At 50.5% G+C, this 13,464-nt stretch overlaps 2 protein-coding genes across 4 annotated transcripts in view; one reads left to right on the top strand and one right to left on the bottom strand.

Annotated features, from left to right (window-relative positions):
* LOC118789450 (calcium-binding mitochondrial carrier protein Aralar1-like) overlaps positions 1-3,316 on the top strand; it is a 23,392-nt gene extending 20,076 nt beyond the window's left edge. For both annotated transcript variants that reach the window (XM_036545876.1, XM_036545877.1), the window contains exons 14-18: positions 315-455; positions 1,412-1,550; positions 2,495-2,653; positions 2,801-2,891; positions 3,000-3,316. In XM_036545876.1, the coding sequence (XP_036401769.1) occupies positions 315-455; positions 1,412-1,550; positions 2,495-2,653; positions 2,801-2,891; positions 3,000-3,207 (738 nt within the window). In that variant the 3' untranslated portion in view covers positions 3,208-3,316. The remainder of the gene's footprint in view (positions 1-314; positions 456-1,411; positions 1,551-2,494; positions 2,654-2,800; positions 2,892-2,999) is intronic.
* The window catches only part of dync1i2a (dynein, cytoplasmic 1, intermediate chain 2a), a 27,181-nt gene continuing 17,008 nt past the window's right edge, over positions 3,292-13,464 (bottom strand). For both annotated transcript variants that reach the window (XM_036545878.1, XM_036545879.1), the window contains 8 exons: positions 12,654-12,779; positions 10,831-10,977; positions 10,162-10,275; positions 9,641-9,774; positions 7,485-7,629; positions 7,056-7,196; positions 5,490-5,615; positions 3,292-4,880 (listed from right to left, as the gene is read on the bottom strand). In XM_036545878.1, the coding sequence (XP_036401771.1) occupies positions 4,767-4,880; positions 5,490-5,615; positions 7,056-7,196; positions 7,485-7,629; positions 9,641-9,774; positions 10,162-10,275; positions 10,831-10,977; positions 12,654-12,779 (1,047 nt within the window). In that variant the 3' untranslated portion in view covers positions 3,292-4,766. The remainder of the gene's footprint in view (positions 4,881-5,489; positions 5,616-7,055; positions 7,197-7,484; positions 7,630-9,640; positions 9,775-10,161; positions 10,276-10,830; positions 10,978-12,653; positions 12,780-13,464) is intronic.

The raw sequence follows: 13,464 nt of genomic DNA, 5'->3' as shown, positions 1-13,464 counted from the left end.
CTCTCAATGGCCTGTTTGTTTCCCTGCTGATCAAGGCCAAAACCTCGCTGCACGAGAGCTCAGTCTGAAAAAGGCTCGTTTTTCTTCAGTGATTATAGATGCTGATTACTGTGAAAAATCCGCATTTATTGCTAATGCTTATGCAGATGCTGTCTGATACTTTAAAACTGTCTCTGAGAAATTGTAATATGTATTTTTTTTTACATATTCAATAGAGGAGTAAAGTAGTACAAGGAGTTAATACAAGCACACCTATATCCTCCTTCCTGAGGAGGAGGTCTGACCTGTCTCCCCCTCTCTGTCACCCCCTTCAGGCCGGAGGCTCCCAGGTCATCTTCACCAACCCGCTGGAGATCGTGAAGATCCGCCTGCAGGTGGCGGGAGAGATCACCACAGGCCCGCGGGTCAGCGCCCTGAGTGTTGTGCGGGACCTGGGCTTCTTTGGACTCTATAAGGTGGGCGACGCCCCTCTGCGTCAAACGGACACACTGCAAACGCGTCATCTCTCAACACCATTCCGCAGTGCTCTGCCTGAGTTTTAACGCTGATGTTTATCTTCAGTCACAGTGTCCTGTGTCCATGTTCAGGAAACAACCAGCGTACACTGTATCTTTGCTCCAGCTTAAGTGTTTTTTCATCCCCTGGCAATTCTACGGTGTCAGCTGTAATGAGTAATGCGGCGGGTAGCGCTATTCGCTCCACGGAAAGACTCGATCGCATGAAGTAAATAAAATCAGTCCTGGAGACACTGCGCGGCTGCTGATTGAAATGTAATTGAAACGTAAGCCGTCAAGATTTCTGCCGTCTGCAGGATTAGACTTCTCACTGACCGTGGCAGTCCTGCAGCCTCTTTCCAAAAAGAGCAAACGGTGTTTAGCCTGTAGAGACCACTTTTTGGCAGAAAGGCAAGGGCAAATTATGTGAGGGTATTAAGCTTACTACCACTCCTGTCCAGGTTCTTGTGGGTCTGCTGGGTAGCGCATACTGACTCCATATTTAAATGAATAACAGACAGGGAGCAGCTCCTTAGAAGTGTGATTTCTTCAAGAAGAATGAACCTGGTAGATGGCAGGTCTGTAATTTCATGGTCTCAATCTATGTTAGGGCTGCACCCCACCATTGGCAAGGCAGGGAGATGAAGAACCTCCATGTTGGATAATCCCAGAACCACAAAGCCTGATCAAAAACCGCCTTTAGTTCTCGTCATTTTAAATCATTGTAAAATGTCACCATCATCATTGGATCACTGACCACTGCAGATGTCTGTGTCTCTATTGGCAAATATTATGGTTGTTTAATTCCTTGTATAACAATAGCACAGTACCAGCCTTAACCGAAACAATTTAAGGTCATGCCTGCCTGTGGTGAGAGTCTCCCGCTGGACTGAATACTGTGGTGTCCTGTGTCCCAGGGTGCCAAGGCCTGTTTCTTGCGGGACATCCCTTTCTCCGCCATCTACTTCCCGGTGTACGCTCACACGAAGGAGGAGTTTAAGGACGAGCAGGGCAGGTTGGGAGCCCTGCAACTGCTGACCGCCGGAGCCATCGCAGGTAGGGTTCGGCCACGCCCACCAGGCCATCCTCACCACTCAGAAACCATTCACCCACGGGTACAGGAATGGAGCAGCACTGGTGCCCTCAGTGAGCCTCTGCGTTTTTGCCAGTATACATCACAAATCCCCTTTGTTTCCCTGTCATCGTTGATGTACAGCGTAGTGTTTAATTACCGAGCGTGAATAATGGAATATGGTTTTACAGTGGATGCCTGACCTCATGCGGTAGATGTTTGTGCTCTGACACATTTGGCAGGCTTTGATGCACCACATCATATGCTTTTTTAATTTTTTTTTTTATTTTGAATGCCCAGTGCTTTTTCTCCATTTGATTCCGATTTGGATTGCCCAATTGTGTCAGAGAAGCCGCTCCCATTGCCACAACCCCTACTGTCAGTCTGAGAGGGTGTTTCTCCTCCGAAACACAAGATGTTGCAGCCATTTTTTTCAACACACCGCAGTCTTCATTCCAAGCTAGCGTAGACATATAGTGCAGAGAGCTGGAGGAAGACACTTCATTCGCAGCTCTGCAAAGATAGATCTGTCGATCTGCCCGATTGACCTGTGGGGGTCGCTGGTGAGCAGTGGAGTGGACCAGCTCCTGTCCTACCTGCCCACCCCGATATCCCTGAAGAAATGAAGCCAGTTTGCTGCTGTGGGCTCCTAGTAGGGCTCAGCCTGCACTTGAAACAAGTGCTTTTACCCATTGAGCCACCCAGGAGCCAGAGATTGTGGCATTCTGTGGAGTGTTGCTTTTCTGTCTGTGTGCTCTCTGTCAGCTAGCTGGTGAAGCAGGGGGGGGGCGGTAAACCTGTGGCATGGCCCCCCCACTCAAATATTTAAAGCTGCGAATGACACAGAAACCCAACACTCAGGCTCACAGAACACGGTTCACTGCGCTGCGGAATCGTCTCTGATTACGTGGCTTGTAAAATTTCCCAGGAATCCCCGCTGCCTCCCTGGTAACCCCTGCTGATGTCATCAAGACCAGACTGCAGGTGGCGGCGCGCGCCGGTCAGACAACGTACAGCGGAGTCATCGACTGCTTCCGGAAGATTCTGCGCGAGGAGGGCTTCAGAGCCCTGTGGAAGGGGGCGGGAGGTAGGCACCGGCTCTCCTAAATGAGAGGTTTCACTGCCAGGAAATGAAGCACGATACGGCGTCTGTGAATGGGCGCTGGTCCTTCTGCGTTGGGGGGTGGGGGTGGGTTTCAGCATTTTTTAATTTCACCCCTGTTCTTCCTCACAGCCCGCGTCTGCAGGTCCTCGCCTCAGTTCGGTGTCACCCTGGTAACCTACGAACTCTTGCAGAGATGGTTCTACATCGATTTTGGAGGACAGTAAGTGCTCGTGGCCGACTTTGGCGACAATGAGAACCAATGACTTCCGCTGCCTCTGAAGGTTCACCTTTCTCCCCTCCGCCCCCCACCCCCTTTCTCCCTCTCCAGCCGTCCCACTGGATCAGAACCCACCCCCAAGTCCCGGATTTCAGAGCTGCCCCCTCCCAGCCCCGACCACGTAGGGGGTTACCGGCTGGCGGCGGCCACCTTCGCCGGCGTGGAGAACAAGTTCGGCCTGCACCTGCCCAAGTTCAAGTCGTCCGGTGTGGTGACAATCCAGCCGCCCGCCCCCAAAGAGACGCCACAGGACTCCTAGACTGTCCTTCCACAAGTGCTGGATCGTGATTGGCTGCATGCTCTGTGAGCCACCGCGTCCACTTAAAAATATTTCTATACGTGATTTTTTTTTTTTTTTGTTCTCCCCCCTCTTCCTCCCTTCTCATCAGAACCGGTTTGCCAAGACGAAGATCCACCACGGACCTCCTTTCTCTGCTTTTCCGGAAGCGGTCTCTCTCTTATTTCGTTTTTTTTTTTTCCTTTCTTATATAACCTGTTGCATGCTTAGTGCTTTAATGATTTGCTTTGCGTAGCTTGCACAAATGTTACTGTACATATTGTACATCTCTGTACAGAGACAACACAGAGCGGATTGGACCGACGCAGCGGTGCACTTCACCAGCAATGCTTCCGTGTCGGGGGAGGGGGGGGCGTCTCTGCAATCAAACATAGCGGCTTCAAACGGTGTACAGATGTTTTCAAAGGGGTTTTATTGGAAAAACAAAGGAAGATCATGACCAGAATATTAGTAAATAATTTAAATGCATTTCATTCTTGTATTGTATTTTATTGGAATAAATCATCGACATGGTTTAATTTTACACGCGTGAAAATCGTCTTGCTGTTCTTTACACAACTAGACCGAAAAGGTGAGAAGCAAGGAATCTACGAAGGTCAGGGGAGGAAAACAGTTCTGCTCGTATACAGGACTTCATTTCAGATTCGGATCGCATGCACGTTCAAAGAATTGGCTTCCAGTGTGAAATGCCTTCATATTACCATGTCTACAGTACGCTCCCAGAGAGATTCTGATCAAAAGGTTTCCTGTGTTTATGTCTGTGGACATATGGATAGAAACTGTTCGCTTTGGTTCTGGAAAAGAGTAATATACAGTAGTGTACATAAGCCTGCAAAGGCAAGGTAAAGAAAAGGTTTTTTTAAATAGTTAACATTCAGGTAGACTTGAGGCATTAATGGGAACTAGGGCTATTTGCAGAAAGCAAGTGATCAGAGGTTAACAGTTCAGGTTATTTTGATGAGAAAACTACAGCTCTGCGCATAATGAAGAAATGACTAAACTACTATGTTTTCACAGGGACCTATCAGCCCAGGTAGTGAATGCGTCAGTCATGGCGGTAATTACGGGCTCCAGGTGTAATCTGAGAGCACACTAAATGGGGGAACGTGTTGGGGGGAGGGGTGGGGTAGCTGCTACTGAACCTGGACAATGGTGACAGAACTCTGACGTTTAATCTGATCTCAGTCACAAATGCATGTAGAGCTTAAGGCTTTGGAGTTATTACAATCAAGAGTACAAAACCCATTTTTTTGTGTCTGTGTGCACGCTGTTTGAGGTTGATAGCCCTGTTGTTCATCAGAAACCTGCAGTATTCCCAGCCCATAGAAATACAGACATACCCCAGGATATGAACATTTAAAAAAGGCAGAGGTGTTGTAGTACAGTTTCAGTATCAAAAAATCTGACCATTTTTTTGCTGCTGTTTAAAAAGAACATGTTCATGCACTTCAACAGTACAATCTATGAGAGTTTGGGAAAACTGAACGTGATTGGTCCCCTCCGTGCCGTTTCCATGGCGATCAGGCAGCCAATCTCTGGGCAGCCAGCTCCTCGGCGTCGTCGCGGTTCTCGTTGATCTCCGCCAGCGTACGGGCAAAGCGGGTCCATTCGTCGTTTCGGGGAACGGCGATTTGCTGCAGGAGAACGGAAGACATTGCCCGCGATTTAAGCAGTCATTAAAATAAGCACACTTTCTTCTTTCCGCTCAAATCTGTGGTAATTTTTTTTTTTTGGTCTGCAAGTGGCTTGTCTCCGCAGGGTCACAGGATCACAGGCAATTTTCTAACTGTCACTGAGACTCGACCCCTCACTGGGAGAGATCAGGGCCTACAATCGTCCTCTATCTGTGGGCCGGGCTGTCAATGGCGTAAGTGACACAGACACTTAGAGCTCTCTCTGAGCGCCGTCCTCAGGGGCTCCGCTCTGACAAGGGGTTAATTGTGCTCTGCGGAGGAGCGGGTGAAATTAGAGCCTTAAACAGAGACATGGATCTGGCCTTTACACCTATGTCTCTGTCAGAGAGGGCCAGGACACAGCTTCATCTAGGCTTAGGCCAGCCAGAGCAACACTCTTCACTGGCTAAAGCTTGCCATTAGATCCCTCCTGATGCAAGAACAACTGCGACAAAACCACATTTACTGTGAAACCCGAGTCAAAGCCAAGGCTAGGAAAATGTTTTTTTTCCCCCCACCTGCGGGGACGCATCTCTGTTAGGCTGGAAAGCCCGCCCCCCTGTGACTCACCTCTCCGACGTCGTAGATGAGAATCTGCCCGTCAGAGTCACCCACAGCAATCTCCCTACCGGACTGGGCCCACCGGACTCGGTTCAGAGCCGGATTCCCCTCCACCGTGATACTGGCTGTGGGAACCTGGAACAGGAGAGCAGTGGAAGATGTTGGTGAAATGACCAGCATTCCCACAATTTACTTTTACATTACATTAGTCATTTAGCAAAGGCTTAGAATACAGGCATAGGTTACAGTTTTTATTCGTTTATACAGCTGGATATCCTATATATGCTTTGCCCAAGGGTACAACAGCAGTGCCCCAGCAGGGAATCGAACCAGCAGCCTTTCCGTTATGAGCCTTAATCCGTACCGCTGCACCACACTGCTGCCCACATTTCCCACTGCAAAGATCGATAACGCCCCTCAGGGCAATCGCGATGGCGTTTTCCATTTCTGAAACTCATTTCTTGACGCCGTTTGCCGAGTGGGAAATGAAACACGAAGCTAGATTCTCTTGTTGTTTCGGCACCTCGGAGAGCATGACGCAGTTGCTAAGCAGCGGCTGAACGGGGAAAAGATCCGCTCTCTGTGTATTTAGGTAGCCGAGTCGGTTTGTGAAGGGGGTGCTTTGAAATCGACTCAAGTCATCCTTGTTTAGCTGCGCGCCTCATAAAAGTGCTCTTAATTGCTGATGTTGGCCTGTTTGTGCGTGTGCTGCTGGGATCTGTGCCGTCAGCTCTGGGTAAACAGTCAGGGCTGCAGTCGCGACAGGAACCAGGGGAGAGACGCTCCGGTCCAGGCCACAGCAGCTACGGCAGAAACCTTTCCGCTTCTGTTTGCAAGGGTTCTGTTACGAAAATACACGACGGGCTTAAGGACGGCTGCATCGGAGCAATGAACTAACTAAACGTAAGAGGCAGGGAATTGAGTTAAAAGGAAACTTCATTCGCTTTCGTGAATTCAGTAGTTCGTTCTTGTAACCTTCTCATGTTTGAACTGGCATAGCACCAGTGCTCCTGTACTGGCATAAATGTTGACCTTGGTATTGTTTTACATTTATAGAAGGCAATTGAGGAAGCACAAGTAGCTTATTGGAAATGATATGTATTACAAGTATATTACAAGTGTTTGTGTATTATATTGAGCTGATTTAAAAACCTCATGAAAAAAAAAAAAAAAAAAAAGTGTCATCAGTCTCCACTAGCACACACATCACCAGGAGCCTGTGTTTTTTAATGGATCTGCCAGATGTTCTGCAGCACCTGGTATTTCCCAGACAGAATCTGATACAGTAAAGTGGATGGAACAATCTGTCATTCAGCACAGCGGTGTGTGCAAAAGCACTGGTGTCTTAGCACCGGTGTTTGTGAGTAAAGCGTAACCCAGGCCCGGACACTGCCTTGTGCTGCGTGAGTCAGGACAGTAATGACCTCTGAGGTGCTCAGTGCCTCCATAAGAATAACCAGTGAATCATCTTTGGTTGGACTGCTTGGTTTTTCTCAGTCAGGTAGGGGTGTGTCACGGCCGTAATGACTACCTCTGTCAAAGGCTCTGTGTGTGTGTGTGTGCTGTTTACTTCACCTCTGTGTCGTTGTTGAGGTTCCACAGGTCAAGGTGGCCGACGCCGTCCACGCAGGCGAACAGGGCGGGGTGGGTGGGGGACCACATGACATCATAGACGTAGTCCGAGTTGTCCTCGAAGGAGTACAGCGGCTTGTTGTTCTGGGTGGACGAGAGGAGAGACGGAGCCGTAAACAAACATCACATGACCATTACATCATCAGGGCCCACCAACACAGACACACAAACACACACATACAGTTGTTAAAAAAAGTCTGCCCACACACATGAAGTCAATACTCCAATTCAAACAAAACAGAACAAATACAGCAAAAAAAAGAGAAAGCGCATCCAATAGTTCACCAACAAAAGCTTGCGTGGGTTTGTGGTTATGAGAATGCTGCAGTTACAGAATAACTGGATATATGATAACGGGGGGTCTGACGGTACCTTGGTGCTCCACAGTTTGACTGTCCAGTCGAAGGAGGAGGTGACGAAGAGGTGGGAGAAGTCGATGGGGCCCACAGCGGTGTGGCAGTGGATGCCGGTTATGGGGCCATGGTGCCCCTCAAACATCTCGCTGATCCCTGCTTTGCTGTAACCAGGACGACACAGACCCCCAACAGAGAAATGTTAACAACACAACACAGACCACCGGCAGAGCGCCATGCAAACAACTGTAGAGAACACAGAACAGGTCAACGATGATCAAGACAGACCATCAACAGAGCACTGTCAGCTGCTGAGAGGGTAACGCCAACCATCAACAGAGCAAAATGCAAACACAGAGGAAGAACTAAAGAACACAGAACAGCTGTGATCAGAACAACACAGACCGTCAATAGAGTACAACGGTAAACAGGATTACACAGACCAACGATGTAGAGCTGTAAGCAAGACTACAAGGAGCATGTGCAGTTTATACCTAAGGACACCTCAAAAAAATAAAAAACCTCATCCCAGCTTTGCAGTAAACAAGGCAAATATAACCGAGCAACACTGCGTCAAAACACCTTAATACCCCTCTGATCCCTGCTTTGATATATACAGATCACATCAGCACTATCAACACCAGACAGAATAAACACACTGCACAAACCACGTACCACTTTTCAGTGCTCTGCCTTTGTGAGCGTACAATATCTCTGCATGGGACGGGCCACTGTATTTTTTAGCTTACACTGTTTTGTTTGGAGGGTTCGCTCAGCAATGTAAACAGGCTGGTATATAATCACCAGTGGCGCAGCGAAACAGAACCCGACTCCGTCATTACCATACCGAGCCTAGGGGCAGAACGGCCGCGTGGGAGCAAGCATCTCAAAACTCCGCTGCGCACAAAGTCCTGCCTCTCCGCGCTGCGGCGGAGCATGGGGGCGAGTATTTCGGATCGGGCGATGCGGGGATCCGTAAACCCCACGTCGCGGCTCCGAGGGCGCGGTTCCATGCCCCGTCAGCGGGCTCTCGCTCTGATAACCCAGCAGAGGTAAACACCCGGGGGGGTTATGCTTACGCGCGATTAGCCTGGATGAGTGTTACACCGCTGGAAATGAAAGGGGAAAATCCATCCCTTGGTTAGAGTCCAACACACATAGTGATGCGGTGTGTGTTGCATGTGTATCCGCTGCCGGGGTGTGTGTTTACATCGGTACATGTCTTTCACCCCAAAGCAACACTGAACTGGTTATGCTGAAAGCGCTGCTTTAGGCTGGAGGAAGGACACTTTGCCAATAAGGTGCAACAGATTTAAACAGCCAGACAGGTAAGGCAAACAGCTGGAAGGACACCTTGGAGGAGTACAGCTTAAAATGTAAGGGGATTGAGCTTTTGGTTAAAAATGAGTATTTATGATATGCAATAACATACTGACATATCTGACTGAGCATTCTGAACCAAGTCCTGTAGGCCTAAAACCAGACCAGCCACCCAGCTAAGGAAGTAGGCCACCCTATCTGCCCAGCCAGAGCTTTTCATTAGAGAGAAATTTAAAACGGAAAAGCCGCTTTTCCCACGGATGCCCGTCTCATCACTCACAGACCGGAGAGCCGAACACAGTCTCACTGGCAAATCAGTGAATGGTTTGAACATGGCCATCGTTTTAATGTTTGGAAACTGAGTGAGGAGCAAGGCTTCCCCTTTCAACAAGTCCTCCTCCGCTGGAAAGAGTCTGAGGGAGTCTCATCTCGTTTCCTCAGAGTGAAATGCTAGACCGCTAACATTTTACAGGCAATGAAGTCATTACCGTGCACTAACTACACACCGATGCAAGACATTGTTATGCGTGATCGTTGTGTCCGTAAGTGATTACAGAAAAGTAACCATTTCTGCATTCCCACTCCTCCATATGCTTGAATGAACAGCTCTGACTGGCACTGAGGCGGGATGATGTCACCAGCTGTAGGGGGAGGAGTCAGCTCTTAGGCTTACAGTGCTCAATGCACATTGTAAAAGATGACATTAACACTTGGTTTGTCTGAGTTTATGTTTAGGTCAGCCTCAGTTTTTTGGAGGCGCAGTTGGTGGTGCTGGGTCTCAGGGGTCTGATGATTTGGGGGGTTTGGGGGTTTGAGGATTTGGGGGTTTGGGGTGGGGGTACGGGGGGGGCGTACCTTCCGTGGCGGCACGCCGTGTACACAGAGCCGTCCTCGCTGCCCACCACAAAGTTGTTGACATCACCCAGGGGGAAGGACATGGAGGTGACCGCCACAGCCTTGGACTGCTTGAACACCAACTCCAAACTGTCCTGCAGAAACAGGAGCAATGGGGTCATATTCGGCCCTCTCTACTGCTCCACAACACACACACACACACACACACACACACACACACACACACACACACACACACACGCACGCGCGAACACACACACACACTCACTGTCACACACACAAATGGACACTTACATCCCATAAATTCACTCAACGCGTTATTAACGCTCAATTTCAGCTCAGCTACCACTTCATAAATGATCAGACACTGGAGCTCGGCGGGCTCAAGAGCGCTACAGTTCCCTGTGTTACAGACAGGAACAGCAGGAGTTCCTCGCAGGATAACTGAGACCAGCAGCATGGCAGGTGAGCCAAAGTTGGACTTGGTGCGGTGGAGCCGCCCTGCTGGCCGGTGGTGGTACCTGTGGTTGGGACAGCATGTCCAGGCTCCAGGAGCACATCTTGCCGTCGGTGGAGATGCTGATGAGGTTGTGGGCGTTCTGGGTGCCCACCACATTGACGCAGTACACAGGGTGCTGCACAGGGTGAGAGGGGTCAGTCAGTCACAACCCATTCACTTCCAACAACCCCTTACAGGGCACCACTGGTTTTTATTTATAAATGGCTTCATTTTCATACTTTAACTTACTATTAACGTCTAGCACCTATTATATATAATATATATACTTATACAGAAGTAAGATCCTCCAAAAAGTTTCTGAAAATTAAAGTGTGTGGCTGGACATGCCCAACAGACACTAAGTAGACAACCCTTGTTAATACCAGAGAATGTTAATGTTACCCACTGTGAATACTGACTCATAAAGGCTTGGTGTGGCCAAACAAACTCCATGTGTTGCGTTTTACCCGTCCTGAGAGCTCTCTAAACACAATGCAGTTGCGAAAAAGCCTACTCGAACAAGAACAAAAACCAGCCAAAGTCAGACAAACATTGCAACTGCAACAGAAAGCTGGCGACAGCAACGGAAACTAACAGACAGTAAAGCCGGGGAGGAGGAAGACCTGAGGCCCTGCTGTGGGTCCTCCCCTCACCTGCGGCCCAGGTGTGGGGGAGTGTCATGTGACCGTACCGTATGCGCGGCTGCAGACAGAGGGGTCCTCTGGACGGGGGTCCTCTTGTTGCTGCGGTTGTCCCACAGCACAATCTGGCCTGAGTAGGTGCCCCCCACCACCAGGTTGGGGTGGAACTTGGCGAAGGCGGCCGACATCACAGCAGACTGCTCGGGGAGGGGGGAGGGAGAGAGAGAGAGAGAGACAGCCAGGCCTCAGTGATAACCCCAGCATTTTCATAAACATTTGCATGAATGGATGATCATACAGCACAGAAGTGACGGTCCTGTGACTGGCTCAGTTAGCAAGGTACTCCCTTTTAGTACAGGCTGAGCCTACGGCCTGGGTTTGAAAGCAGCTGTGTCATTTGCAGACAAATGCTGGGACAGCAGCGGAACAAACTGGCTTTGATCTGACAGGGGTGGGCAGGTAGGGCTCCCTGGTCTCGCCACTCTCAGGTACCCCACAGTTCATCAGCCACCTGCAGCATGCTGGGATGATGTCAGTGGAGGATCACCTATCCTCCAATCAGCCCCCACTCTGCTGTAGTGCACTGGCTGACTGTACTGTGAAAAACAGCCTTTGGCTGCATGCGAGTGTATCAGAGGCCTGCACTCATCCGGTCTCAGCGCTCCTGTGCAGAGTGAGAGTGCAGAGGTTGTCATGGTTACACTAACATGGGGTTGCATAAAGGGTAAAACAGCATGAAGGAGTGGTCGGCCTCTCAGCCACACATCTGCGCGAACACCTGCGCAAACGGAGGATCGCGTGGCGAGAAAGCGGCAGGCCGGCTGGGATGACTTCATTCGGGCGGCGCGGCTTTGCGTTGGCTCCAATCACAGAGCCGCGGCTCCGAGCGAGACCGCGGGGTTCGCTGAGCGTTGCACGCGGCCCCCGCGCTGAGAGGAAAGGCTGCGCTGCTCTCTGATGGCGTCTGGCGTGCTGCCTGCGCTATACTGTTACACCACCCTCCTCCGTCTCCGACGGGAGCTGCACCGCCATGACGGGGACCTCAGATGTGATTTATGTCTACATTATTCACGCCAGTTTACAATGTGTAAAGCTTTCTTTCCTTTTCAGGTGGCGGCCAGTCTGAAGCGATTATGCGGGCTTAGGGCCCCGTAATCCGATGACATCGGCCCAAACGCTGGCTTCGATTTGCCCGGGCGATTTTTCAAATGTGACACCCCGGGAAGGGGGAAAAACATCCCCCTTTTTCCCCTGCCTCGATCTCAGGGGCCGGGAGGGGAAAATGAGTTCACACTCCTGTTCTGTTTTATTTGTCTGACTGAGCTTGGCTCTGACTGCATCCGCTTTGCAGGCAGCCCATGTGTTTCTGCTCAGCCTGTCCTGTTTGGGAACCTCGGGGCACGGAGACCTGCGAAACAGCAGGGGCTGCTCACTTCCCCCGTCCCGCTGCATCGTTTCCATGCAACACTGGGCCCCTTGTCTTAACCCTTGCCTTAAGAAATTCGTCCGTGCACAGCCACGTCTTAATATGCCTCTGCGGTGAATTAAGTCTGACCGTGGCCCCGTCTGCCTTCTCCAGCGCCTTGGCTAACATGTGCTTGCTGACAGATGTGGTGGAGATGCATGCCAGGATAGTAACATCACAATGCGGAGGGAGGGAAAGAGGGGTGGGGGGTGGTGACATCACAATGCGGAGGGAGGGAAAGAGGGGTGCGGGGTGGTGACATCATAATGCAGTGGGAGGGAAAGAGGGGTGGGGGGTGGTGACATCACAATGTGGAGGAGGAAGGGAGGGTGGGAGGAAGGAAGGAGGAAGGTGGTGTGCTGATTGACTGAGCTCCAGGCTCCTCGGGGAGAGTCTCTGGCCTCTTACCTGACAGTGGAAGACGTACTCGGGCGTGGTCTTCTTGTACTTCATGTTCCACACCAGGGCCACCCCGTCTGGCTCATGCGGGGCGTCCTCGTTGTTATTATAGGAGGCCACCAGCAGCTCGGGGTACTGTTGGCGCACAAATCACGCCAAAATCAACAGGGAGAGGAAGTCAGCATCACCCCCCCAAACCTCCCACCCTCAGGCATGGGGAGCGCTTGCCAACCACCCTCCTGCAACAGGAAGCGCTGCAGGAAAGAGCTTCCCCCTCCAGCAGCCTCCGGTTCGATGTGGTTACTGCAGGACCGTTTCACGGGAGCCCACGCTACAGAACCGCAGTACAGCAGCACCCGAGTGAGGTCTGGGCAGGTCGCTGCAAGCCCCCAAAACTCAAGCCTGTGCCGCAGTCAAAACGGAAAACACTGCCAGAGATGGTTACGCGCGCCGGGCAGGGCGGCCTGAAGGTTAAGCTCTCAAATGCTTCCCAGATGTACACAGCATTAACCACTGCCGGTCCCTGTACTGTACAAGCTACAGTTTACAGTTACAGTTAATTGTTCGCCTCAGCACCAAGACAGCAATAACCACCTCTGTCATGCCAGTCTGCCCAAAAACCCTGTCTCTAAAATTTCTATAAAACGCAGTTAAGACGTTGCTCATGGTAGAAGGCTCATGTTTGTAAACAAAGAATAAGCGTGACTGGCTGAGTAGCAAATCTTTTGCCAGCAAGTTCAAAAAAGATCAACAAAGATCACCAATGAGCGTCTTTGTACAGAGCTGACAATTGTTCCTCTAGGCATTAACAGCCTAGAGA

The sequence above is a fragment of the Megalops cyprinoides genome, chromosome 14 (genome assembly GCF_013368585.1).
Source record: "Megalops cyprinoides isolate fMegCyp1 chromosome 14, fMegCyp1.pri, whole genome shotgun sequence".
Classification (NCBI taxonomy): Eukaryota; Metazoa; Chordata; class Actinopteri; order Elopiformes; family Megalopidae; genus Megalops; species Megalops cyprinoides.
Note: the sequence above shows the minus strand (reverse complement) of the source record. Positions and strands in the feature narration are given on the sequence as shown.